The 25,422-nt window shown below is 39.8% G+C and overlaps 1 protein-coding gene and 1 long non-coding RNA gene across 9 annotated transcripts in view; one reads left to right on the forward strand and one right to left on the reverse strand.

Annotated features, from left to right (window-relative positions):
- LOC126953196 (uncharacterized) overlaps positions 1-25,422 on the forward strand; it is a 75,496-nt gene that overhangs the window by 24,889 nt on the left and 25,185 nt on the right. Inside the window, exons 5-7 of one of the 2 annotated variants that reach the window (XR_007725148.1) lie at positions 2,558-2,617; positions 3,333-3,505; positions 22,488-22,571. This is a non-coding gene — a long non-coding RNA (uncharacterized LOC126953196). Of the gene's footprint in view, positions 1-2,557; positions 2,618-3,332; positions 3,506-22,487; positions 22,572-25,422 lie in introns of those variants that run through there. The other variant, XR_007725149.1, reaches the window with a different exon arrangement.
- ZSCAN23 (zinc finger and SCAN domain containing 23) lies at positions 1,006-23,459 on the reverse strand. Of its 7 annotated transcripts, XM_050788448.1 has the most exons (5): positions 23,371-23,459; positions 20,078-20,209; positions 15,904-16,388; positions 15,506-15,653; positions 1,006-15,127 (listed from the first exon to the last, which is right to left on the reverse strand). In XM_050788448.1, the coding sequence occupies exons 3-5, from the start codon at positions 16,309-16,311 to the stop codon at positions 14,514-14,516; spliced, it is 1,170 nt and encodes a 389-aa protein (XP_050644405.1). In that variant the 5' UTR covers positions 16,312-16,388; positions 20,078-20,209; positions 23,371-23,459; the 3' UTR covers positions 1,006-14,513. The 7 variants fall into 7 exon arrangements, 4 of the variants coding, with proteins under 4 accessions (XP_050644405.1, XP_050644403.1, XP_050644406.1 ...); XR_007725125.1 differs by lacking the exons at positions 20,078-20,209; positions 23,371-23,459 and having other exon boundaries at positions 1,006-6,033; positions 6,388-15,127; positions 15,904-17,808; XR_007725126.1 differs by lacking the exons at positions 20,078-20,209; positions 23,371-23,459 and having other exon boundaries at positions 1,006-3,409; positions 3,919-15,127; positions 15,904-17,808.

Below are 25,422 nucleotides of genomic sequence, written 5' to 3' on the forward strand. Positions count from 1 at the left end.
GAAAATATCTTACTTTGTAGATTTAACATCTAAAACTTTATGTTTTAAATAATTTTAAAAACCACTCTCTGAACATTGAAAAAAATTCAACAAACTGAACTTACGTTTATATCCACTGGTGGCATAACCACATAAAAGAGTAATTATTTCATACGTCCTTAAAGCAGTAATTTTTTTTTGTATAGCCCAAGTGATATATATCTTAAGGACAAAAAGAATAGAAAACATGTATACACACACACACATGCCACCACTAAGCTATTTACAGTAATCATATTTGTGGGTAATGCTGTGGTTTTTTTATGATGAGGCTATTGTGTATATATTGTGGGACAGCAAGTGAGTAATTATTTGATGTTCTATCATTCCTGGTGCCTTTCAGAATCCTCTAAAAGGAGATACAGATGAAGATAAGAGATTAAGACCCGAAGTAGTAAATGTGAACTAGAACTATCAATGTGAACTCATGATATACATTTTCTTTTAAATTTTTTCCTAACTCTGAGTACTGGAAAGGCCTAGGACCAATTGACTAAGCCATAAGCACTCCTAATGCCCTATTTTTGGTTTTGAAATACTATTTCCCGTTAGGCAGAATCAGAGGTCCTTGGAAAAAGTATTAATTCTAGGACTATGTAAGGAAAACTGTAAGATGGGCTTGGTACATCTTATCACACAGGTCAGCAAGAAAACCATCAAAGATGACTAGGTTCATAAGGATTCACATGCCAAACTGAAAAGGCTTCTACTGCTCAAAGAGGAGATAAATGAGCTTTAGGAAGGATAGTATTATGGATTGAAAAACATCAAATAATGCTTCAATCCACAAGTTCCTAATGATACTATTACTAACAACTGGCCACTGTTTTAAAGGATGATTACAAACTAATTCATTGTTTTGAAAACTGATTTAAAAAGCAAGGTACTGGGGAGTGACTTAACCAATTATCTTGCCTTTCCTAAACAAACTATTGGATAACTAAACAGAAAACCAGGGGAAATGTCTTTTTATATAACTATTCCAGCTTTATTAAATGAAGAAAGGAGGATACAATTAGAATGTCACCATTTTGGGACCCCTAATGGATTATTAGCTATAGGTATTGAGGATCAATAGCTGCTAACACCAAAGAAAAAGAGACAAACAGAAAATATAGGCTTCAAATAGAACACACTATCTTGCCAAAATCATTAAATTTACCTGGTCAAAAAAACTTAAAACTTGATTTTAATCAAGCCTGTACATTACTACAATTTACAGAAAATACAGAGGACAACAGAACATCGTAGACTACAGCACATGATGCAGACAGCAAAACCCATGCTGTGTGCAACTCTACAGGACAAACAACTTCATTTTCTTTAACAAGTGAGTTGTAACAGAAGAGAAAACAGGAGAGGGTACCCATACATTAAAAGAAACTTAGGAGACATATCAACCCATCACAATGTGTTTTCTTCCTTGGATCTTGATTCAGATAAGTTAAAAAACAAAATGAACAAAAAAAAGTTTATGACATCTTTGAGAAAACTAGAAAATTGATATTAAAGAATTACTGTTAATTGTTTAGGTATGAAAATAGTATTGTGTTTACATTTTTAAAATTCATACCTTTTACAGCAAATATTGAAACATTTACATTTGAAAGACTATGATATCTCAGATACGCTTTAAAATTATATGTATAAAAAAGCATGGGATATAAGTAGAGTTATAAGTGAAACAAGATGGGCCATAATCTGATAATGGTGAAGCTGGGTGACAGGTTCATGGGGATTTATTAAAAGTAGTACAATTCTACTTTTATATATGCTTAAACTTTTTTCATAGTACAGAGTGAAGAAAAAAAGAAAAAGAAAAGAGTTCATGGCTTTTAGTTGGTAGTATTAAAAAAAAAAAACAGAAAAAAGAAGCCATGTGAAAACCCTCTAAGGCCAGTTACAAAATAATTCAATACCCTTGCAGTGAAATGTATATCAGCTACATATAGGTATTATATGTAACTTGAAAAGATATCCGTAATGTAATATTAAATTAAAAAACAAGTGGTAAACAATACTTTCAGTATAATGGCATCTTAGCACGTATGCGTGCTTTCCCAGTAAGCATGCACCTACTAAAGTTTTATGTTTCCTATGCTCATTTAAAAAATGTACATTTGAAAATTTATTTATTGCATGTAGCCTTTTAATAGTTTTCTATTGGCTTCAATATAGAAAAACATTCTCCTGTCTTTGGGCTAAGAGGTCTGGGTTAAGGAAGTTGGCAGTATTAGAAGGGAGAAACTGAACCATACAAGGTAACATGAGAGTAGCAGGATTTAAAAACAAAAACAAAAAACAATTTTAAGGCAAAGAAGTGAAGAAAGAAAAGAATCATAATCCAGGTTAAAGTGGTATGCTTAGAGGAACAGGTTAAAAGTGGAATAGGCAATAGAGATTAAATGAAAGGTAGGCAGAGATTTTAATGACGAGGTTCATTTAGAGAAATACAAAAAGACACCAACATTTCCTAACTGCTTCTTTGCTGTGTCCTCCTCAATGTTCTCCTTAATAGTGTGAAACTCCCAAGATTCAGAGCTGAATTGACCCTTTACTGGCTGGAGCTAGACTCCAGGTGAGTCCTATGAAGCTGCCAGATACAGTATTTGCCTTGGGACACTATTTGTTGCCTGTAGGAGGGTGGGGAACTGGGGACAATAAGACAGAGTTTAATGAGGTTGACATTTGCTGAAAGTTAGAGCTTAAAATCCCATTATTACTGTGGAACACACAATGGGAGAGCAGAAAGCAGTTTTCCTTTATCTGCAAGGGCAGGGACAAACAGACAAAGAGGGAAAAATACACAGGGCCTACAAGTTAAGAAAAAAAAAAAAAAAACTCAACATAGTAGAAAAAAAATAAATAACTCTGGCCAATAACATGTTAGCCATTTTCTCTAACTACCCTAGAGAAGTGATCTCAACTCTCTTATCTCTCTCTGGAGATAATACCTGCTATCTGATAAGACATTTCTTCATTTTACCTTTCCTCCCAGATCATTCGGCTTCCTCTCCAAGTTTAGTACAGATAGCTTCTTCACTATACTCTGGGATGCTCCTATACCCAGGCCTGGAATTCTTCGGCAGGATGGTCAGGATCCGTAGTTCCAAGATATGCTCCTTGCTGTGTATCACTGGTCTCCACCACTGATGGCAAAGAGCCTGTAGCTGGACCCTTGAGGCCCAAGCAAATACCCATAGTACCCTCTCTGAAGAACTCCTGACCAGAAGCTCCCTTTCTGTGTGGGCTAGATTCTTTAACCATATGACACTTCTTTGGTTCTTCTGCAGTTGGTCTGAATGCATTCCTGGGTGAAACAGCTCAGAAGACTGGCTCAGTGCAGCAGTACATATGCTTCAGGATGATGCTAAGGCATAACACATCATTGTTAAAGAAGATCAACTCCAAACTGGAACATATTTACCTCAGAGGTGAATGGCTATATCAAGGCAATGATTTGAAGGTAAAAAAAAAATTTATGTGAAAGATAAATAAGCAAAAAATGACATAAAATTAACTAAAAGACATTTCAATTACTTCTAGAGTAAAGAATAAGACACTATTAGCTTTCAGATCTAGAAACTTCAGTGAAATATTCAGATGATTAACAAAAACAATAGGTGCAAAAAGTGATGCACACAACTTGGCATGCTTCTATTGCATGTCAGATGGGTCAATTAACATTTAAAGGCATACATTGGACATATTGCAGATTTGGTTCTAGACCACTGCAAAAAAGCAAATATTGCAATAAAGTGAGTTATACAATTTTTTTGCCTTTCCAGTGCATATAAAAGTTATGTTTACACTACATGACAGTCTATTAAGTGTGCAGTAGCATGTCTAAAAAATGCACATACCTTAATTAAAAGATACTTTATTGCTAAAAAATGCAGAACTCTTCAGTGAGTCATAATCTTTTTGAGGCTGCAGGGTCTTGCCTCGATGTCTGCTGACTCATGGCTGATCAGGGTGATAACTGCTGAAAGCTCGGGTGGCTGTGGCAATTTCTTAAAACATGAGACACTGAGGTTTGCTGCATCAATTGATTCTTCCTTTCATGAACTATTTCTCTGTGATATGCAATGCTGTTTAATAGCATTTTACCCACAGAACTCTCAAAATTAGAGTCAGTCCTCTCAAACTCTGCCACTGCTTTATCAATTAAGTTTATGTGACATTCTAAATTCTTTGCTATTATTTCAACAATTTCACAGCATCTTCCCCAGGAGTAGATTTAATCTCAAGAAACCACTTTCTTTACTCATCCATAAGAAGTAACTTCTCATCCATTCAAATTTTATCATAAGAATGCAGCAATTCTGTCACATCTTCCGAGAAGACGAGACAAGAGAACTACACTTCTAGTTCTCTTGCTATTTCCTCTATATCTACAGTTATTTCCTCCACTGAAGTCTTGAACCTGTTAAAGTCATCCATGAGGATGGGAATCAACTTCTTCCAAACTCCTGTTCACGATGATATTTTGATCTCCTCCCGTGAATCACAAATGTTCTTAATAGCATCTAGAATGTGAATCCTCTCCAGAAGGTTTTCAATTCACTTTGCCCAGATCCATCAGAGGAATCACTATCTATGGTAGCTATACCCTTACAAAATGTATTTCTTAAATAATAAGACTTGAAAGTTGCAATTACTCCTTGATCTGTGGGCTGTGGAATGGTTAGCTGTGTTAGGCATGAAAACAATATTAACCCTTTTGCACATCTCCCTCAGAGCTCTTCAGTAACTTGGTGCATTGTCAATGAGCAGTAATATTTTGAAAGGAATCTTTTTTTTTTGAGCAGTAGGTCTCAACAGTGGACTTAAAATATTCAGTAAACCATGTTGTAAATAAATGTGCTATCATCCAGGCTTTGTTATTCCATTTTTAGAGCACAGGCAGAGTAGATTTAGCATGATTCTTTTTGTTTGTTTGGGACAGGTTCTTTCTCTATTACCCAGGCTGGAGTGCAGTGGTGCAATCGTGGCTCACTGCAACCTCTGCCTCCCAGGCTCAAGCAATCCACCCACTTTAGCTTCCCTAGTAGGTGGGAGCAAAGGTGTGTGCCACCACACCTAGTTAATTTTTGTTTTTTTTTTTTTTTTGTAGAGACAGGGTTTTTCCATGTTGCCCAGGCTGGTCTCAAACTCCTGGGCTCAGCAATCCTCCTGACTTGGTCTCCCAATGTGCTAGGATTACAGCATGCCCAGCTAGCATGATCCTTAAGGACTCTAGGATTTTCAGCTTAGTAAATGAGCATTGGCTTCAACTTCAAGTCATCAACTCCATTAGCTCCTATCAAGAAAGTCAGACTGTCCTTTGAAGCCAGGCACTGACTTCTCTCTAGTTATGGAAGTCCAAGATGGTATATTCTTCCAATATAAAGTGTTTCATCTACATTAAAAATCTGTTCTTTAGTATAGCTACCTTCATCCACTATCTTAGCTAGGTTTTCTGAATAACTTCCTGCAGTGTCTACATCAACATTTGCTGCTTCACTTTGCACAGTTATGTTGTGGAGACAGCTTCTTTCCTTAAATCTCATGAACCAACCTCTGCTAGCTTCTAACTTTTCTTCTGCAGCTTCCTCATCTCTCAGCCATCATAGAATTGAAGAGAGTTAGGATCCTGCTGTGGATTACGCTGTGGCTCAACGGCATGTTGTGGCTGGTTTGATCTTTCCAGATCACTCAAACTTGCTCCATATCAGCAATAAAGCTGTTTTGCTTTCTTATCACTGTGTTCAGTAGAGTGGCTTTAACTTCCTTCAAGAACTTTTCCTTTGCATTCACAACTGGCTGTTTGGTACAAGCTTTCAACCTATCTCAGCTTTCAACATGTCTTCCTCACTAAGCTTAATCATTTCTAACTTTTGATTTAAAGAGAGAGATGTGAGACTCTTCCTTTCACCTGAACACTGAGATGCCACTGTAGTGTTATTAACTGGTTTCATTTTGACACTGTTGTGTCTCAGGGAATAGGGAGGCCTGAGGAGAGAGAAATGGGGGAATGGTTGGTTGGTGGAAGAGTCACAACACACACCACATTTATCTTTTAAGTTAGGCATCTTAAATGGGTGTGGTTAGTGGTGCCCCAAAACAATTGAAAATTACATCAAAGATCACTGATCACAGATCACCATAATAGATATAATAATAATTTTAAATTTTGAAATACTCAATTACCAAAATGTGACACAGAAACACGAAGTGTGCACATGATGTTGGAAAAATGGTGTTGACAGACTTGCTTGATGCAGGGTTGCCACAAACTTTCAATTTGTAGAAAACACAGTATCTGTGAAGTGCAGTAAAGCAAAGTGCAAGTAAAATGACGAATACCTGTATAAATCAACTTCTCTGTGCCAAGGATTGTGCTAGATGATTTCAAAAGTTTGTTTGTTTGCTTCAGACAGAATTTTTCTCTCATTGCCCAGGCTGGAATGCAGTGGCGCTATCTCGGCTCACTGCAACCTCTGCCTCGCAGGTTCAAGCAATCCTCCTGACTCAGCCACCCAAGTAGCTGAGATTACAGGCATGTGCCACCATGCTCAGCTAATTTTGTATTTTAGTAGAGATGGGGTTTCATGTTGGTCAGGCTGGTCTCAAACTCCTGACCTCAGGTGATCCACCCACCTTGGCTTCCCAAAGTGCTGGGATTACAGGCGTGAGCCACTGCGCCTGACCCAAAAGTATTTTTAATTTTAGAATAGTGTGCATGCCAGTCAGGGGACCTCATATCTGACTTATTGGTCCCAAGTTAATTAAACAAGGCCCCCTTGGTACACAAACCCAGTGGGTATTTTTCAGTCCTTTTCCTACCAGATGCCCCTGCAGCACCTAACACTGCTAACCTACTCCCAATTTTCTGAGAAATACTATATACTCTTCTGGTTATTTTTCCATAAGTTGGTTTTTGTAGTGTTTAGCCTAATGCTTGGCACTCAGGAAGAACAGTTATGCATTGCTTAATCACACGGTTAAGTTCTAAGAAATGTGTCTTTAGGCGATTTCATCATTGTGAGAATATCATAGACTGTACTTCCACAAACCTAGATGGTAGAGCCTACTATACACCTAGGCTATAGTGTATAACCTAATGCTCCTAGGCTACAAACCTGTACAGCATGTTACTGTACTGAATACTGTAGGTAGCTATAACACAAAGCCAAGTATTTGTATATGTAAACATATCTAAACACAGAAAAGGTACAGTAAAAATATGTTATTATAATCTTATGGAACTATTATTGTACATGTGGTCTGCTGTTGACTGAAACATTGCTATGTGGCACATACCTGTTAAATATGTTTCTAATGACTATTATTTAGTCTATTTCGTGGCTCTTATTCTGCCTATCAAAAATGTCTAGTATCAAGCTGGGCACGGTGGCTCACGCTTGTAATCTCAACACTTTGGGAGGCTGAGGCGGGCAGATCACCTGAGGTCAGGAGTTCGAGACCAGCCTCACAACATGGAGAAACCCCATCTCTACTAAAAATATAAAATTAGCCAGGTGTGGTGGCGCATGCCTGTAATCCTAGCTATTTGGGAGGCTGACGCAGGCGAATTGCTTGAACCCAGGAGGCGGAGGTTGCGGTGAGCCAAGGTTGAGCCATTGCACTCCTGCGTGGGCAACAAGAGCAAAATTCCGTCAAAAAACAAAAACAAAAACAAAAAAAGTCTAGTATCCTAATTTGAAATCCAGCCTTATTCTCATCCCATATTCATTCTGGGCAATCTCAACCATTCTATGACATCAGCTTTCACCTGAAAAGTCCTAAACCTGATTCACTCATCCCAATCTTTCTTTGGAGCTCCAGGCCTTTACAGTCCAGTGGTGCATTAGACCCTTTCAGTTTTATGTCTTACAAGCATCTTCAACTCACCACCAAAAATTCATCATTTTCCCCTTGTGACCAATTTATTCTCCAATATTAGCCATCTCTTATAAAATTGTGCCACACTTACCGAATAATTTAATCCAAACCTGCCTATTTATCCCTGGCTACATTTATTTTATTTAAAAAATACTTATATAATACTTAGTGTGTGACAGGCAGTGCTCTCAATACCTTTTCTTTCTCAATTTCATCAGTCTAATTAGTTATCAGGTCTAGTTAAATCTGTAATCTGTAACACAGTTCCACTTGGTACCTTCTTTATTTCTATAGCCAGTGACTGACTGACTTTCACCAACTTACGGTTTTGGTTCTTTCTTTAACAACTGCACGTCTCTAGTCTCTCTTGCTTTCAGTTTTGCCCTCTTCCAATTCATTCACCACATCACTTCTAGAATATTTCTAGAAAGCTAGTAAGATTACATTACTCCTCTTCTTAAATCTAGACGGAGCATGTAACTGCCCAGCTACTGTGCATTGCCACAGTTTACTGCATGCTTCAAACGGCTTATAGGAGTACCAGCATACTGATCTCTTCAGCTACCGGGGTGGCCAGGAAGGCTGATGTCCTTAGCCTAGTCTCTTCTGCTTAGCAGTGTGCCTACAAATTTTCTTTATGTGCTGTGACATTAAGAAAATGGAAAAGCACACTGCTCTATAAACTTTAAATTCCTCAGCATATTTCAGTTATTCTCTACTCTCTTTGCCCCACCTCTGCCACTCTTGTTGCCCAGGCTGGAATGCACCCACCATTTACTTGCAGTTTTCTGAAATGGTTTTCTGATCCCTCCTTCACATACTATAACGATCCCTCAAGTGCCATTTCCTCTTTGCTATCCAACTTCTCATAGTCCACAGAGACAGCTCTGCTATTGCCTACTCAGGGAAACCATCTTTAATGTTCCACCTCCAGAGTCCCTATGTACGAAGTTTATTTTCCTCAAGACAACATGTCTTTCCCATTACACTATACAGTAAGAAATGCCTTTTATCTGGCTTATTCCCATTTTTGCAACATAAAGCCTAGGCCATTATGTGGCATTCAATAAATGCTCGCTTGAATGTGTTAACCTCTGAATGTTTTCTTTCCCAGAGAAATTCACGTACCACTTCCCTTTGTTTTGCAGAATTGTGGGGATCATGTCAAGTATTTTTCTTTAAGTATTAAGCCTTTACAGATATACAATATCGTAATCATTAGTATAGGGGATTTTTATGAAAACTGAAAAAACTATTCAGGTTAAAACGGCCGTAGGATTCAGAAAACGTATACGGAAGCCAGCTCTTGGCCGGGAGGACCTTTCGGCTGATGGATTCTGGTGAGGCCTCCTTGCTGGTAAGTCTGTGCCCCCATCTGAGAAGGGGATGATCCATACAGACCCAGCTCTGTACAGAGCTTTGTTCAGTTTTCTGCATCTCTGAAATGTCTGGTGGAGCTGACTACAAAACACAAAATCCTGATCCTGAGGGATCTACGTAAAAGAGCAAGCCCTGGAAAAGGGGGCAACAGCACCCCCTCCAAGTACCATGATCTCTGGATCGCTGAGAAAGTATAGTGCATCTTGCATGAGTAGAAAGGACTAGCACACTGCCTACACACACAGTCCCGGGATACTGAAAACTGAACACTTCTCTAGGGGAAAGGAAATACTTTGTCCGCAACGCACAGGATACCGGAAGAACGTCCATGTTTCAACGCACTTCGGCCGGCTCCTCTGCCCACCTCTCTAGGAATCTTGGAGGACCCATCAATCTCAGTGGTTCATTTGTGCACACCACCTGGCTCACCTTTGTGAGCGCAAAAGCCGCCTCAAAAAGGCTCAGGGGGACAAGAGTCGTAACATCTTGTGTCCAGCAGCCACTCAGTCTGGGCTGACTTCTCTCTCTCCCCTGCTGAAGACACCTGACTGCTCACACTGGATCCTGCCCTGTCCTCCCTTCCCTAAGTCCCTGGTCCTCCGGGTCTCAGGCATCAGGGTCTTTCCTCTATCCTCAGGGAGATTCCTCAATCGGCCCCAACGAGCACCTTAGAGCCCAACCAAGCTCCTGGGATGGCTGATGGGGGTGTCTAGGCACGGGCACACTCAGAGCTCCTCCCACAGCACTGGTCATGTCTCTCAGAAGATAAAGGGCTTTCCAAACAAAAAAAATCAACCAACCAACTCTGGGTCTGGTATTATCACACAAATTGTCCAGTTACCTTCACTCTGCCCCCAAGGGTCAAATGCAATAATCAACACCCACCTGAGGAAAGTGGCAACAAGAGGGGAAGATGTTGGTTTGCTCTCCATTGTTTTAAACCAGTTTAAATAAATCAGGTCCCCACGAGTAACTTAACCACTAGCAAGTTTGGGGCTTATAGATCCCTGACTATATACCCCTCTACAATGAATTAGCAGAAGTCAGGGGTGATGAGGGGAGGCCACCGCCATCTCCACCCCTGCAGTCAATGATCTTGCGGCAATTGCTGAATAGCTATGAAGATCTATTAACACACTTAAGGCAGGTCAGCTGTCTTTGGTACCATCAAGTGGCAAGAGGACTCCTCTCCACAGCCAACAAATGATGTGGAGTGAATGTGATAAATTATGAAACTACTTGGTACAGTATCTGCCCCCTTCCCCTTCACCCAACTACCTGCTTAAAATGGCTCACTGTTTGCCTTAACAGTGCAAGCTTCTGATCCAATACTCTATCTTCTCACTTTCTTCTACAGTATAAGGTTGAACACTGTACTCTATCAGTCCCTATACCACTGAAACACTCCTGTGCTTCCAGGACGTCGTCCATCTTGTCTGGTAAACCATTCACTCTAATAGTTTCATCTTAGGTAACTAGCTATGTTAACAATGGGTTTGTCTTAATTGGGGGTGGGGTGGAGGGCCCTCTGTTTTGTTTGTGCAGACATATTATCCCATCCTTTCTTTCCTAATCCAATAGATTACTGGGGGTTACCTTAGGCTAGGTGGCTACACCTAAGTCTCCAACAGCCTTTTCGTATATATTCTGCCTTAGCTTTCATGACAGAACATTGTAATCTTTCTGATTCTCTGTCTCTTCTATCTCCTTGGTTGAAAAAAATATTGCCTATTGCAAACGTTATTAGTATGGGGACCATACCTCCTGATTTATACTTGTTGTCTTGGCATAATTATTAACAGCACTCCTTTTCATTTTCAAGTGTCCCAGATTGGACAATCAATTACATAGTTACCTTATGTGTGTGGACCACTAATATGCTAATTAGATACAGATTCTCAGGCTCTGCCTCAGAAACTGATTCAGGGGTGGGGATCAGAAAACTGCAGTTCAAACAAACAACCCAGGTGATGCTAGTGCAGGTATCATCAAGAAATAATGCTTTCAACACTGCCCAATGGCAGCTGACATAGAAAATTGGGGATAGGTTCAAAGAGATCTAAAAATCACAGTGGTTTCTAGACTATGCTTTTCTCCCTATCCTCCATTTTATGGAAAGTAATAAAAAGTGTGAGGAGTAAAAGGCAGTGAGATTATTTTCACTGCTTAAGACAACAATATCTAAAAACTTGAACCAGTTGATAAATGAGAGATTTCTAATAATTATTATGAAGATGAAGCATGTTTCTTGGCAACACTCTGTCTCTGCATCTAGCTTTTTATTTTTCCTTTGGTCACCATTTTTCGCCCAATCTAGAGTTTTAGCATCTAATTTTACCTTCTGTCTGATTCTTTTTTATGTTCTCATATTTTGTTCTTTTTTCTTTCCAACCCACTTTGTTGTTGTTCTTGTTTTCAGATGCCTACAATGGGTCTCAGGGCTCCAAGTGTAAGTGTCTATGAAACCACATGTAATTCACAATGATCTCTGTTCATAATTGGTTTCCTTTACAAAATTTTTAAGGCAATAAAAGATGGAAAGATTACTACAAGTGCTTAAGCACTCTGGACTTCACTTTTCTCATTATCTTAAATGGAGAGGCATTTAAGATATTTATAAACTCAGAATAGTATAGAATCTCTATTACATCACTTTGTGGAATACATATTTACTTGAGAAGCTGATTTTACTTCAAATTTGGGTCTACTATATTTTTCTTAACTTCACTTAATAATCTGTAGCTGGCCGGGCGCAGTGGCTCACGCCTGTAATCCCAGCACTTTGGGAGGCCCAGGCGGGCGGATCACGAGGTCAGGAGATCGAGACCATCCTGGCTAACACGGTGAAACCCCATCTCTACTAAAAATACGAAAAATTAGCTGGGCGTGGTGGCGGGCACCTGTAGTCCCAGCTACTCAGGAGGCTGAGGCGGGAGAATGGCATGAACCCGGGAGGCAGAGCTTGCAGTGAGCCTAGATCGTGCCACCGCACTCCAGCCTGGGCGACAGAGCGAGACTCCGCCTCAAAAAAACGAAAAATAATAATAATAATAATAATAAATAATCTGTAGCTATTTCTCTTGGAAATAATTTAACCTCAAGACACAATAAAAAATACTCTTGAGGAAGTATAAGATTTTTTATAATACCCACAATTAGCCTTAAGGAGTGACACAAGCAATTTGAAATGTCAGGTGGAAGAATATGTGAGAGAACCAAATACACTAAACTGAAAAATACCACCCATCACTTCTCCATTTATCTGTAGAAGAAATATGTGCAATTCTGGTTGCCCATGCCTTGTTTCCTAGCTCATATGAAAACTGTTAGCTTTTGAACAGAAGGAACTTAACTTGGACTAAACTGGGGAGAAGAAACAGAATATGTAACATTTTAAAATAGTGAGTTTTTTCATCTATAGGAGTTTGTTAAATAAACTATGGAGTATGAACAAATAAAATTCTATTCACTTATAAAAAGAATGAAGAAGTTCTATGTTATGATGTGGACATCTCTAAAGATTATATTCTTTCATGAAAACAGCAAGGTATTAGAAGAGTATAAATAATATGCCGTCTTCCTGAATAATGGAAGAAATAAGATTATACATTAGTATTTGCCTATATTTACATAAAGAAACACTGAAAGATACATAAGAAACTAGTACTATGGCTACTTAGGAAAGTAGACCTTTTGTATTATTTTGATTTTTGAACGAGTTGAAGAATGAATCTTTTTAAAAAGTCCTACTAAGTAAATTAAATTTTAAAAGTTAAAAATAATAATTACAAACATAAATAAAATGCTTCCAATGAGGAATAAGTGAGAAGAGTCTTTCCTGGATTCCAGTGTAAATTAAATAGAGGAGTTGTGCATTTATTGAAACATATAAATGGGCGGGTTTGTTGAGCAACTTCAATGACTTATAAATCCTATAAATTCCATATACTTGTAATTTTTATTTGGTGATATAAAAAATATATAAACACCCAGTGGCTTAATAGAAACAGTGTTACACTAGGAACTAGGAGACAGGGTTCTAGTTACAGCTCTGCTTTTAAGTGGCTCTATGATCTTAGTTACTTCCCAGAACTTCCTTTTCTCTTATCTGTCAAATAAGAGCAAACAGAAATGATCTCGAAGGTCCCTTAGAGTGATTCTGTTATTCTTAAGTTACTTGCTATGTATTGGGTATTTGGGTGTATTCCAAACCAGATTGTTTTCACCATAGGTTTTCCATTTCTTTGTCTCCTGGACCTTGTATAAAGCTTTGTAAAGAGTTACTAAGTCAATGTTAAGGGAAAGAAATTTTTTTATGTATGACCTTGGTGGTAATCAATAGTAAATGCTGAGAAATGTGGAGGTTATAAAAACAATCAACATGAAAGAGTGATCATACTTCTTTTCAATCTTGAATATGTTTCAAATTTTCCATACAAAATATTGAATAAAGGAGAAAAAGGCAAAAACAAAAAATGCTCATTATATGTTACTGGAAAAATACATAGGCCTATATTTTCCAATAAAAAATCTGAAGCGAGATATCAGATTTTTAGCTAAGTTTCTTAGCCTCTGCATAAATTTAAAATCATGAGCAATATTTGTTACGAAGAGCCACTGAGCTGCGAATAACACATGGCTGCTTCAATTCCTCGGTTCCTAAAGGTTAACTTACTAAAAAATCTACAGAAATCCAACTTACTATAAATCTACATTTATATAGGAGGATTCATCTGCTCCTTTTTGTAGGTTAAAAAGCAAATTATCATATTTTATGTGAATGAAGTCAGGAAACCTATATTATGAATTTTATTACAATTATTTTTAAATTAATTTTTAAATACTCAGTGAACTCCCTTTGAGATTATTTTGTACTCAGCCTACACAGAATTATTTTAAACTTTTTTTTTAAAGTTTTTAAAAACTAGGATGAAGAAGTTTTCCTGAAATATACTTAGAAAACTTCTTGCACAGATGTGTGTGAAACTAGGTCTACAGCATACATGATGAAATTAACACAAGAGGCAACATTCAGTATCGTAAAGCTGTAGATGTCACTGATCAGAGAACTTGGCAGATGTATTTAAGATATTATGCTTCTCTGTATAAAATAAGGGAATTTTTACTGGCTTTCCCTTGAACTCTCTATGCTAGAGGACATAGCAGGGACAAAGTGAGAAATGCTTTTCCCTACCTGTTTCAAGGAGCTAGCTTGATTCAGCCACAGGGTGGACTTTCCGATGCTGGATTAGGTTGCAATGGTAAATGAAGTTCTTGCCACATTCTTCACATTCATAAGGTCTCTCTCCAGTGTGAATTCTCTGATGCTTAATGAGGACTGAACGTCGACTAAAACTCTTATTGCACTGATTGCACTGGTAAGGTTTCTCCCCAGTGTGAATTCTGAGGTGATGGAAAAGCCCGGCATTCTGGCTGAAGGCTTTGCCACAAACACTGCACTGGTAGCGCTTCTCCCCAGTGTGGAGTCTCTGGTGCTGGAATAGGCCTGACCGCTGGCTGAAGGCCCGCCCACACTCGTCACATTCATAAGGCTTCTCACCTGTGTGTGTTCTCTGGTGCTCAATAAGGATGGAATTCTGGGTGAAGCTTTTTCCACATTCATTACAGATATAGGGTCTCTCCACTGAAGAGCTCACCCTTTGCTTTTCCAATCTGCCCTCGTGGTCACAGATAGCTCCATACTCAGGCATCTGAGTAATATTACCATTCAGTTTTCCAGGAACTTGTACAAGAGATTTCACTTCCTGAGAAATCTCCCTCTTTGGGGCTAACTCCACATTCCAAGTCCCAGCCTTGCCATCTAAAATAATAATAACATGAAAGATAACATGAAGTATGAGAGATAACAGATTACCTTTCCAAAGACAAAAGAAAAAAAGTGGCCAGGCAAATGGGTGGAAGGGGACAAGTAGCCACTTTTTCTGTTTATTTTTCCACTCAATCTATTATACCCAGACCTCAGGGAAAAGATGCACTGTATTATAACTGCTTACTTATTGTCTGCCTCTCCCACTAGACTGTAAACTTCATGAGAGCGGGGATCACATCTACCTTGTTTATCACCGTATCCCTGGTACCTGACACAGTGTCTGGCATATAGCAGACACTAAATAAATGTGTTGAATTCATAAATATTCAGGGAATGAGGTAGGCTCCCTGAGGAAATTCTAATCCTCACCAATCTCCTGAACTGGGCACACCTCTCGCAAATTATACCGAAGTTGCTCTTCCAAGGTTTGGAATTGGTCATTTGATGACTCCTGAGCTGCTCCTGGAGTTGCCTTCTCCTTTACAAACTCTTCCTGTTCATGAGCATGGCTCAGGACCTGGTGGAAATCAAGGACAGTTGGGAACCAAATATCAGAGAGAACATGGCAAGAAGGCCTTCTCAGGGCCTCTGGATAGAAAAGAAGGACCAAGAAGCTGGCAAAGAAAAAAACAGAGGCAGACAGATTAAAAGCCCACAGAAGATCAAGTCTGGCATAAAAAAAAATCCTCCTCCTCTACCTTTTCTTGTTGCACTGAAACCTCATACTTGTTTTTACAGGTACAAACCCTGTTCTGCCATCTTCTCACCTGCTCTCCTGGTTCATCCAGCTCTCTCTCCAAATCCTCCAGCACAGTCACTGCCTCCTCTCCACTCACAGGACAGTGCTCTCTGACCCAGGCCTGGAGCTCCTCGGGCAGGATACTCAGGAACTGCTCCAGCACCAGCAGCTCTAGGATCTGCTCCTTGGTGTGCATCTCTGGTCTCAGCCACTGATGGCAGAGCTCCTGGAGTCTTCGAAGAGCCTCCCGGGGCCCAGGGGTCTCCTGATAGCAGAACTGTCTGAAGCGTCTACGAAAGATCTCTCTGGTATGAGGGTTATTTCTTGACAGGCCTGATTCTGGCCCACAGGAATGTTCCTCCTCTTCCTCCTTTACCTTCACTGCCAGAAGTCGTTCCTGCATCTCTGCAGTCTGAAGGGTCAAGGTTATGGCCATCAAAGGTTTAACTATTCAGAAAAAGAATCTATTCTTGATAATTCTCCCTTGATCTTTTCTTCTGGAAACCCCGAGATCTAGACAATTATTTGCAAAGAAAAAAATATAAAAATGCAGAAAACCTCAGGACAAGGAAGGACTGGAGTATTTACACTAAAATCAGTCACTCTGTGTCATGAAGGAACACCGAAACATGATTAATGATAGATACTTTAGAAATACGAATCCAGATAATACAGGAAGAAAAACAGAAACGGAACAAAAACTCCTACAATTTTCTGAAGGAAGGTACTGTTTCAATCATCCTGACTGGAACAGCTCAAATCAGCTTGAGCATATTGGGTTTCCATTTGAATAACAAGATACTAAATTCGGGGTAAATTTTAGCTATATGAAGGTAAAAAAGCACTTTGGGCCCAAGTGGTCACAGATGACACCAAGAATCAAGAAGAAAAGGGAAATAAATGGAGGATGGAGGGAAAGTAAAGATGATAAAACAAGTAAGAATTCTAAGAAATGCACTTAGAGAGACGAGACAGAGTCCCTCCAGCCATAGGAGGTATGGAGGAGGGAGATCTAGGTTTAAAATGTGGAAGGTCTTGGACTGAGACATCATCCTGCAGGTATTCCCTCCAGAGTCTTGGGCTTCATGTTTTGAGCCTTGGTCTCTTCAATCTATAAAACAGGAATTCTAAAACCAACACTGCCTATCTTTCTAGGTTGATACAAAGATAAAACGAGGATAATGAACACAAAGAAGTTGGCTACTTAGTAAACTCCAAAGTGGTAACACTGTTGTTATTTTTCTTATGTTATTGTAAGATTAAATGAATATCCCTAGTGGTTTAAGGCTAAGGCAAAAGAATCAGAAAGTAGTTGACTGCAGTGATCTAGGCTCAGAGATATTAAAATGATGGAAATACTGGTTCCAGTACTTTAAAACAGGAGTAGAATTTGACCTTTTTCTCGCCCTTTAATTTCTTGGAAACTTTTTCTCTTTGAAGCTACTTGAAGGTGGGGAGGGGGCAATTTTATGTAAAATAAAATTACTGCTAATAAAAAGACAAATGTCTATGACTCCTGAGGTCAGGAGTTCGAGAACAGCCTGACCAACATGACAAAACCCCGTCTCTACTAAAAAATACACAAATTAGCTGGGCGTGGTGGCACACCTGTAATCCCAGCTACTCAGGAGGCTGAGGCTGGAGAATTGCTTGAACCCGGGAGGCAGAGGTTCCAGTGGGCCAAGATCATACCACTGCACTCTAGCCTGGGCGACGGAGTGAGACTCCATCTCAAAAAAACAAAAACAAAAGCAAACAAACTTAAGAGCAATCTTAACCAGGATAGCAATTAATGAAGACAATTTTCTGAAAGAAAAACAGTTAGATGACCCAGTGATTCCTAAGCACCATTTTCGAGCACAGACTTTCAAACTTTTTTGACCAGGACTCTTATTAAGATATATTTTATATTATAACCCAGAACACACATGCACATGTATATAAGTGTATGTTTGTACATTTATGAGATACACAAATAACTAAAATAATAATTTCACAAAACACTATGTATCCTTGCTTTATATAGTGACATACAATTATTTTTAAACCTATTTCATTAAAAGACAAAACAAAAAAGCCTGAGAACATATTTCGTGGGTTATAAAATCTATGTGGTGGGTTGTGACACACCACATAGATTTTATGACCCACAAATGAATAATAACCTGTAGAATAAAATATTTGTTTTAATTTTAAGTAAAATTATTGTAATCCATTGCAAAAATAACCCTACACTATTCTGTTTGTTGTTTTTTGTTTTTGTTTTTTTAAGGAAGAGTCTTGCTCTTTTGCCCAGGCTGGAGTACAGTGGCGCAATCTCAGCTCACTGCAACCTCCGCCTCCTAGGTTCAAGCAATTCTCCTGCCTCAGCCTCCTGAGTAGCTAGGATTACAGGTGCCCGCTACCATGCCAGGCTAATTTTTGTATTTTTAGTAGAGACAGGGTTGTACCATATTGGCCAGGCTGGTCTCGAACTCCTGACCTCAGATGATCCACCCGCCTTGGCCTCCCAAAGTGCTGGGATTACAGGCATGAGCCACCGCGCCCAGCAACCCTACATTATTCTTAGGTGTTGACATGCATTGTGAAATTAAATAACTAAGAATAGGGTATTTTATTAGTCTGTTCTTATGCTGCTACTAAAGACATACCCAAGACTGGGTAATTTATAAAGGAAAGAGGTCTAATTGACCCACAGTTTAGCATGTCTGGGGAGGCCTCAGGAAACTTACAATCATGGTGGAAGGGGAAGCAAACATGTCCTTCTTTGCATTCAGCAGCAGGAAAAGTGCCAAGCAAAAGGGGGAAAAGCCCCTTATAAAACCATCAGATCTCATGAGAACTCACTATCACCAGAACAGAACATGAAGGTACCTGCCCCCATAATTAAATCATCTCCCACCAGGTCCCTCCCATGACACATGGGGATTATGAGAAATTGGGAACTATAATTCAAGATGAGATTTGGGTGGGGACACAGCCAAACCATATGAGGTATTTAAATTACAAGTGAACACTGATCACATTGCAACCAGAAGAAAAATTAGATTCATATTGTGATTACTGGTTATATTTATCAAAGGGGAAAAAAACTACTGGCATGGGATAGCATCCTTCTGGATAACCTGCACACATAATCCCCTCTATAAAGTTCTGGCATCTTTGGTTTGGTTACCTTCTGTAATCACTACCCCAGGAAGTGTACAGAGGATTTTTTTTCCTCTAAAGACAGAATCCTCAAATTCGTGTTTTCCTCCACTTTTTTTTTTTTTTCTGAGACGAAATTTCACCCTGTCGCCCAGGCTGGAGTGCAACAGCATGATCTCAGCTCACTGCCTCCCAGGTTCAAATGATTCTCCTGCCTCAGCCTCCCGAGTAGCTGTGATTACAGGCACCCACCACCACGCCTAGTTAATTTTTGTATTTTTTTAGTAGAGACGGGGCTTCACCATGTTGGCCAGGCTGGTCTCAGACTCCTGACCTCGTGATCTTCCTGCCTCAGCCTCCCAAAATGCTGGGATTACAGGTGTGAGTCACTGCGCCCAGCCTTCCTCCACTTTTCTTGGTGCTGACTCACCACCACTGTGACTACCATATTATCTTTTTCTGTCATAACTTTTCATATACCACTCATTCACTTAGCAGATATTTATTCAGAGCCTACCATATTCCATGTACTGTTCTAGGCACTGGGGATACAGCTGCAATTATAACAAAGTCCCTAGTCTCATGGAATTTACATCCTAATAACAATAATAGCAGACATTTATAGTGCTTTCAACATGCCAGGTAGTGTTACAGATGCTTTATATATATTAACCCATTTAATCCTCAAAACAACCATGAATAAGGTGCTATTATTGCCCCCATATCACAGATGAGAAAACTGAGATATGAAAAGTTTAAGTTACTAGTCCAAAGTTCAAGTCAGTTATAGATAGTAAGCAGTGAAGCTGCAATTCAAACCCAACAAATCTGACTTCAGAACTTACAGTCTCCAGTGCTACAACACTAACTTCTGTTGGGGAAAAGAGGGTCCAGGATGAGGAAAAGGGGTCACAGGAAACAGATAATTATTAAGTATTTGTGAAGTAGTGATAAATGCTATAGAGAAAATAAAGGTAAGGAGATAGAGTAAGGGGAAAGAAAGGTTGCTATTTTATAGTCAGGGAAGGCCTTGATAAGGCAATGGTTGAACAAACCTGAAGGAAGTGAGGAGCAAGTCACATGGCTATCTGGAGAAAGACTGTTCCATGCAAAGGGAACTGCAAGTGCAAATTTGTGCAGATGGGAACACACCTGGATTCTTCGGGTAATAGCTAGTTGAACAATGACTGGAACAAAGAAAACAAAAGGGAAATTGACAGGAGATAAAGCAGGGAGCTTGGGAACTGATCATGAAAGGCAGTGGTAAGGGCTCTAGCTTGTACTCAATGAAATCTGGAAACCATTGGGGATTTTTGAGCCAAGTGGTAACAAAATTTTACTTACATTTAATACAAAAGCATAACTCTAGCTGCTGTGTCAATAACCTTGGGGTTAAGTGGAGGCAGAGAGGGATGCTATGACAATCATCCAGGGAAGAGATCATCATGGCCTGAAACACGGTCTGCTGAATTTGTTCTAGGGTAAGAAAGTTTTGTGGTACAAATATCAAATAACTAAATTCAGAATATGTACTCACATTACTCAATAAACATACCATGGATTCAAAGGATGAAACAGCCACTCACGCTTTCTTGTTTTTTTCAATCTTCTAGGGTCCGAAAAATGTCTTTTTCTGATTTACCACCTGTGCCACTTGGTTTCAAGTCAAAGTTTTTCTATTCAAAGACAATGCAGCTGAATCTTAGAACTCTGCCCAGAAAAATTCATTTCTGGGATGTAGTGTTTCAAATCTTTACACAGTTTCCCAAATATAAATTTCCCTATTTTCTCTGTATACTCTGGGTTCATTTTTGCTTTCATTCACCTGATTTTGCTTTTATCTGCTGGCCTTAATGCCCAGATCCTTGCACCAGCATACCTGAGTTCTTTGAACCCAGTGTCTCCAAAAGGCTTCCCCAGTTTTTTGTAATCCTGCCCTCCTGGTCACAAACATAGAGTTCCTAATCTTCCATTCAGGATCACAACCTCAATGTATATGCCACGTATATAATTAGTATAATAAATCTTACCTTAAAAAATGCATCTGCATTTTAAAGTTGTTCCTCCTAGAGCCTCAGCAAGCTCAACACCCCCAAATCTACCATCATCCTCATGGAAGGATTATCTTTAACAAGGATAGGCACGTAGGTGAAGACTAAGCAGCACATAATACAAACGTGCCTTTATCATCATACATCCCATGACCCTCACCTCCACTGACACCATCTATGGCTCCTCACTAATTGGATGAATTCCCAAACTCTCAAGCACAGTTTAAAACCAGTCAGACCTTTAGCTTCTGTTGTCTGGCTCCACTCTTGGTTTCCTCTATTCCACAAGCAAAAACTCTCACCTCCAGTCAGGTTTTTCTCTTCACTATTCTAATCAGGCGTTTCTCATCCCTGTGCCATGAGCTTGGTCTTGCCTTCTTCCCTTATTCAAACCCTACCCAATCTCTGCAGCTTGATTCAAATCTCACATCCTCTCTGAAGTCTTCTTTATCCATTTCAGCTCACCCTGTTCCTCCTGCCCGCTCACATGTCATGTACTGTATGAGTCCCACCTTTCACCCTCAGTCACAATTTACCTTGTACTATTACTTCTCTTCAGAACCATTTTTTAAAATCCAAAAAGTAGAGAGGAATATAGAATTCTTTCACCAAGTTCTACTACCCTGAAATAAACAGTCTTAAAGACTGGAATGTGTCCTTTTCTATGCATTTGCAGTCGTATATACACATGTACACATGTGCACACATAGAGTTGATATAAGCCCATATATTTTATTTACCTTAGATAAGCAGAAGGTAGTATGAGGTAGTAGAGAACACAGGCAGATCTGGTTGTTTATTCTTTTTTATTTTTTATTTTTTTGAGACAGAGTCTTGCTCTTTTTGCCCAGGCAGGAGTGCAGTGGTGCGATCTCGGCTCACTTGCAACCTCTGCCTCCCAGGTTCAAGCAATCCTCCTGCCTCAGCCTCCGGACTAGCTGGGATTACAGGCACCTACCACTACTCCTGGCTTATTGTTTCATTTTTAGTAGGATGGAGTTTCACCATATTGGTCAAGCTGGTCTCCAACTCCTGACCTCAGGTAATCCGCCCACCTCGGCCTCCCAAAGTGCTGGGATTACCATCTGTGAATTTTAACACAGTGATCTTGGGCAAGTTACCTGATTTTCTAAGCCTCAAGCTCATATATGAAATGAGGTCAAAAACTACCTTGCCAACTTGTTGAGAATATTAAATGAGATAATGCATAGAAAGTGTTTTTGCACAAAGCCTGGCATATAAACATGCAAATTAATCTTTTAATGACATAATGTACAATTTTGATACAATGGTGGTTTAATTAATAGTTGCTACTTTCCCTTAGGGCCAAGACTGTAATCTTTTTCTATTGCTCAAAGAACAAGATGGGTAGGCGAAACATGTACACAAACCAATAAAATGGCTGTTTCATCAGGTTTGCAGAAACACTGTGAAAGATGGACGTCTTCAGATACATTCTCTCCAATCAAATCCTAACTAGAAGCCCAGGACTATTGAGGTACAAAAGAAAGACGGGATTCAAATGAGCGAAGTAACTTCCCGGGTTATAGCTGTAAAGCTAATACAGGAACAGAGTGGAGTTAGCATAGCAAAGGTTTTAAGAAAATGGACTCTGGAGCCAAATTTCCTGTATTTGAATCCTGCCTACACCCCTTACTAGCTCTATGACCTTAGGCAAATTACTTCATTTTCTTCTTGTATGTTAATTTTAAAAAGGGGCGGGACAGGGAGGTGGGGTGTAGTCTACATAATAACATTGCCTATCTGTTAGAGTTATGAGAAGCAGATATTTGGAAAGTGCTTAGAACAGTGCTGGGCTGGTACATAGTAGATGCTACTTATTCTTCTAAAAAATTAGATAGCAGCAAGAGCCTTTATACTATGTGAATTAGACTAAGAAAGGCTGTGGCATATTTTAAAACTATCCCTGCTTATTCTTTAAAATAAGTCCACAGTAGAGAATAAGACATCGGAAAATACAAACATTTCTTCATATCCGAATCTATTCGGATCCTAAGATACAGATAGGGAGAGTTCAGAGTGCCATCAGTACAGGGCAGACAGGTTGAAGAGCTCAGGAATAGACATGGGATGGGGGAAAGGGGTAGGCGCAACGACGCTGACTTTTGGTTAACAAGGCCCTTCCAGGCTGCGGAGCAACCTCCTCTGCCCTCATCTGCCCGGCCCATCTCTGGCCAAGAAGCCCCTGCCGCCAGATCCCCACACCCAGTCCAGGTCGCAGCGCACAGACCAGCCCTTCCGAAGCCCCTCAGCGGTAGCCCGACTCCAAAGCTCACCGAGGCATCCGTGAAAGGAGATGCCACCTAGCGCAGATCATACCGGCTCTGAATCCTTGACAACCGCAGTCCAAAGAATAATAAACCACAAAGGCCGGAAATGCGTCACCGCGGCCGGCTCCCCGCAGAACTGTGGTTCTGGCTGTGTTCCTTCTAGGAAGGCCGGAGGTTTCCACACCTCTGTGGTCGTCACGCTGAATCCCGTCTGTAGTCTTAGTGAGATGCTAGGTGGCACATTGTCTTCCAGGGGGCAATATAATAACGGCCAACATAGTGTTTTAACACGTATTAATTCATTTACTCCGCATAACAACCGTGTGAGTTAGGTACAATTATCTCCATTTAACAGGTGAGGAAACTGAAGCACATTTCTACATTGATTAGTTGCCATTTCCTACAAAGAATACCTTTTCTTTTCCCTGCCGTCTCATTTTATCACGATGAACTCATGGATTCCTTTACAAATAAACAATTACTCCGGGCGCCGTGGCTCACGCCTGTAATCCCAGAACTTTGGGAGGCCGAGGCGGGCGGATCACAAGGTCAGGAGATCGAGACCATCCTGGCTAACAGTGTGAAACCTCGTCTCTACTAAAAAATAGAAAAAATTAGCCGGGCGTGGTGGCGGGCGCCTGTGGTCCCAGCTACTCGGGAGGCTGAGGCAGGAGAATGGCGTGAACCCGGGAGGCAGAGCTTGCAGTGAACCGAGATCACACCACTGCACTCCGGCCTAGGCAACAGAGCGAGACTCCATCTCTAAATAAATAAATAAATAAACAAACAATTACTGTCATTATTATGTTGATGCTCAAATTATTTAAAATTTGGTCAGTTGGAGCCCTTTCAGACAGCTCGCTTCCTTCCTTCTCTTTCTTTCTTTCCTTCTTTCTTTTCTTTCTCTGTCTCTCTCCCTCCTCTCCCTCCTCTCTCTCTTTTCCTTCCTCTCCCTCCTCTCCCTCCTCTCTCCTCTCTCTCTCTTCTTTTTTTTTTGACAAAGTCTCCAGGCTGGAGTGCAGTGGATGCGATCTCAGCTCACTGCAACCTCCGCATTCCTGGTTCGAGTGATCCTCCTGTCTCAGCCTCCTGAGTATCTGGGATTACAGGCTCAGGCCACAATCCCCTACTGAGGCTGGTCTTGAACTCCAACCTCAAGTGATCCACCCGCCTCGGTCCCCCAAAGGGCTGGGATTACAGAAGTGAGCTACCGCACCCGGCCTCAAACAGGTTTCTATGTCCTTTGATAAGTTCCCAACAGTTTTTGTGCACTTCACTTTCTCACACAAGGTATTTCAGTCTCATTTTATGCTATTCCTACCCTAGACGCGGAATCGCCACTGCTTTATGAAGCTACAGTACTTATTAATGAAAAATGGGATATAGAAACCAAGATCTGGATTTTGGGCAATGAATAATCTTATTGCTACTAGGATATATTATTGCCTCTAGGCCTTGTCAGTGGACAAGAGCTAGAATATATGAATATGTTACATATATGTATATACGGTACATTGTGTGGATGTACCGTCATGTTTTTAACCAGTTTCTTAGGGGTGGGTGTTTGGATTATTTCCAGTGTTTTACTTTAACATATATCTATATGGAGGATTTTATAAGATACTTTCTGTTCAAAAACAACTCCACAGAATTCCTTTTCATTTTTCACCATTGCACATTTGTTTTTTTTCTTTTCCCCCACAGTGAAAACTCTGGCTCCCAACAGCATAAATACATTCACTCAAACAAAATAGTTTCTTATAAACAAAATAGTTTCAAGATTATAATACAAATACACCACTAGCAATAACATATCTACTATGTAGAGTTCAAATTTTCTTTGCTTGTTTTGTTTTTGAATTATATCCCGTTTAGGGAGTATAGCTGCATAAATACCTTATTTGAATTAATTCTTTTCTCTGTGGTTATATTTTAAATGATATATGGTTAGGATCATTTGTTTCTGCTTATATTCCATTTCAGGGTTTGCTTTCATCCCTTTTTTATTCTTTTTTGAAAATTCAAGACATTTACTTAGTTCAAAATCCACATTATATA

Source organism: Macaca thibetana, chromosome 4, assembly GCF_024542745.1.
Source record: "Macaca thibetana thibetana isolate TM-01 chromosome 4, ASM2454274v1, whole genome shotgun sequence".
Classification (NCBI taxonomy): domain Eukaryota; kingdom Metazoa; phylum Chordata; class Mammalia; order Primates; family Cercopithecidae; genus Macaca; species Macaca thibetana.